The sequence below is a fragment of the Echinococcus granulosus genome (genome assembly GCF_000524195.1).
Source record: "Echinococcus granulosus chromosome Unknown EG_S00153, whole genome shotgun sequence".
Taxonomy (NCBI): domain Eukaryota; kingdom Metazoa; phylum Platyhelminthes; class Cestoda; order Cyclophyllidea; family Taeniidae; genus Echinococcus; species Echinococcus granulosus.
In genome coordinates this window covers 33,186-35,071 of record NW_020170533.1, presented here as the reverse complement: position 1 = coordinate 35,071, position 1,886 = coordinate 33,186, and the positions used below count along the sequence as shown (strand labels likewise).

The 1,886-nt window shown below is 42.0% G+C and overlaps 1 protein-coding gene across 1 annotated transcript in view; it reads left to right on the top strand. All coding sequences in view use genetic code 11, as the record gives it.

The window, feature by feature from the left end:
* The window catches only part of EGR_09556 (hypothetical protein), a gene marked incomplete at both ends in the record, with an annotated part of 4,742 nt that extends 3,146 nt beyond the window's left edge, over window positions 1–1,596 (top strand). The window contains one exon of the mRNA XM_024498805.1: window positions 1,536–1,596. Coding sequence (XP_024346773.1) covers window positions 1,536–1,596 — 61 coding nt within the window. The remainder of the gene's footprint in view (window positions 1–1,535) is intronic.
* Window positions 1,597–1,886: the final 290 nt, after the last annotated feature.

The following is a 1,886-nucleotide window of genomic DNA, read 5'->3' as shown; positions in this document are numbered from 1 at the left end:
ACTGAAGGCGGAAAAAAACTTGCCATCGAACATTAATTTGATAAAAAAGGGATTCCAAAGTTTACCTCTCCTAAAAATTTTGACCACTGAAAGAAATCGAGAGTTAGTAGCAGGCAGCTAAGACTACATTTGGTCAGTCGTTAGGTTTTATGCCATCGGTGGTGGCCGCATAACATGAACTTCTATGTGCAAGGTGGTATCCAAGTCAGTTCAACGGTAGTGAAGACAGAATGAATTCGCATAGTTTGTCTCACTTTGCTTTCAGATTGGCATTTCCTTAGGGGTATTTGAATTCGGTCATCCCAACCTTGAAGTGTGCTACCTTGGATGACAATGACTTTTGAGGGGTAAATAGCAGTTGTTGTTTGGGTCTTAGCTAAAGAATGATGCGATGCATTGGACTTGGGGGTGAGAATCCCTCCTCAACACTGATATGATCCACCTGTTAACATCATCGCATGCAAACGGTGCGGTTGGGTTAAATTCTCGCCTTCTAGAGACCATTACTTCCAAATTCTGGGTGTTCCGAAGTCATACGGAAGTGAATTATTGTATAAGGCAATCCAAATTGTCTAATATAATAATAATCATGGGCGATCAGATCAGTGGATTCTGGTCTTCTTCTCGTCCTATACAGGGCAAACATTGTAACTCTGCATTTCTGCTGGGGTTTCTTTTCCCTACTTCGGTTTTTATACAACTCTTCCCTTTTGAAGTCACTTGCTCGACAAACTTGTCCCATCTTCCACTTAAAAGGCCAAAGTAGGCATGTAAGGCATCAGAGTAAGCCCTGCAGATTTTGCACTTTTGGAAGGAAGGATTCCTGAAGTGGGGAGTGAATTAGTCGACTCCTCGAGTTATCAACTCTCCCGTTGTTTGCGAGGAAAAACCACTGGGGTCTTTGTCGAATGTCCCGTGAATTTAAATGAGAAGTGAAGTACCAAATAAATGTTTGTCTTGTCGACTCCCTGGGCCGTTTTATCTTTCTCGATAGCTCAATCGACCTTGGGCCAGGCTTATTACGTCTTGCACGACCGGTGCGGATTTTTCTGGCAGTCCGACACACAAATTTGTTTCCCCCATGAAGGTGAACGCTCAGCACATCAAGTCAGATGTAGCATAAATGTTTTATCCTGCCAGATTATCAACTGCAAGCCAGAGTGCAAGGAAGGAACGACTTTTATTATCCTACCTTTCATGCTCGAGGCCGTAGCTGGACATCTAGATCGCTCGGCTCTCTTCACTTCGGTGCGTCAATATCCCACCGCTGGAGATGGAACCTCATTCCTTCACCTCCGCTCAAGCTCCCTTCAGTAAAATTAGACAAAAAAGAATAGTGCCTCTCATTCAAAGAGGACTGCAAGCAATTTTTGCTATTTAACAATTTAGTGACCACTGCTATCTGCCAATGCGAAGCATTTGAGCAATGTGCCAAGATTTGATCAGTTACTACATTTCATCCTGCTTTCTCAATTGCCAAAAGTCGGAAAGCAGTAAATAGATACTAAACTATGTGTCCTTTTTTAAAAAAGTAGCAATTTAAGTTATAAAACATCAAATTTACCATTTCTGGAGTTGATGGCTCATTTATCTTAAAGAATAGCTAGTGGTTGACTTCTAACCATGACTGAATGGAAATGGGAAATTAACCACCAACCGTAATTTGTACACCTCTGTGTTTACCTGTGCTTTCGTTGCCCAAAAAAATGCTCTCTTTATTTGGCTGTAATTTGAATCAACAGTGCCTTGTCTTCCATGGGTAGAACAGTGCCCAAGCATTTGCTCTAATCCACTTGTTTGTGCTTCTCAAAACCCTGACTCGAAGAAGACCAAACGTTGCCTAGAATCACGAATTTGTCAGCCTCGTAACCTGACAATAGTTAGAT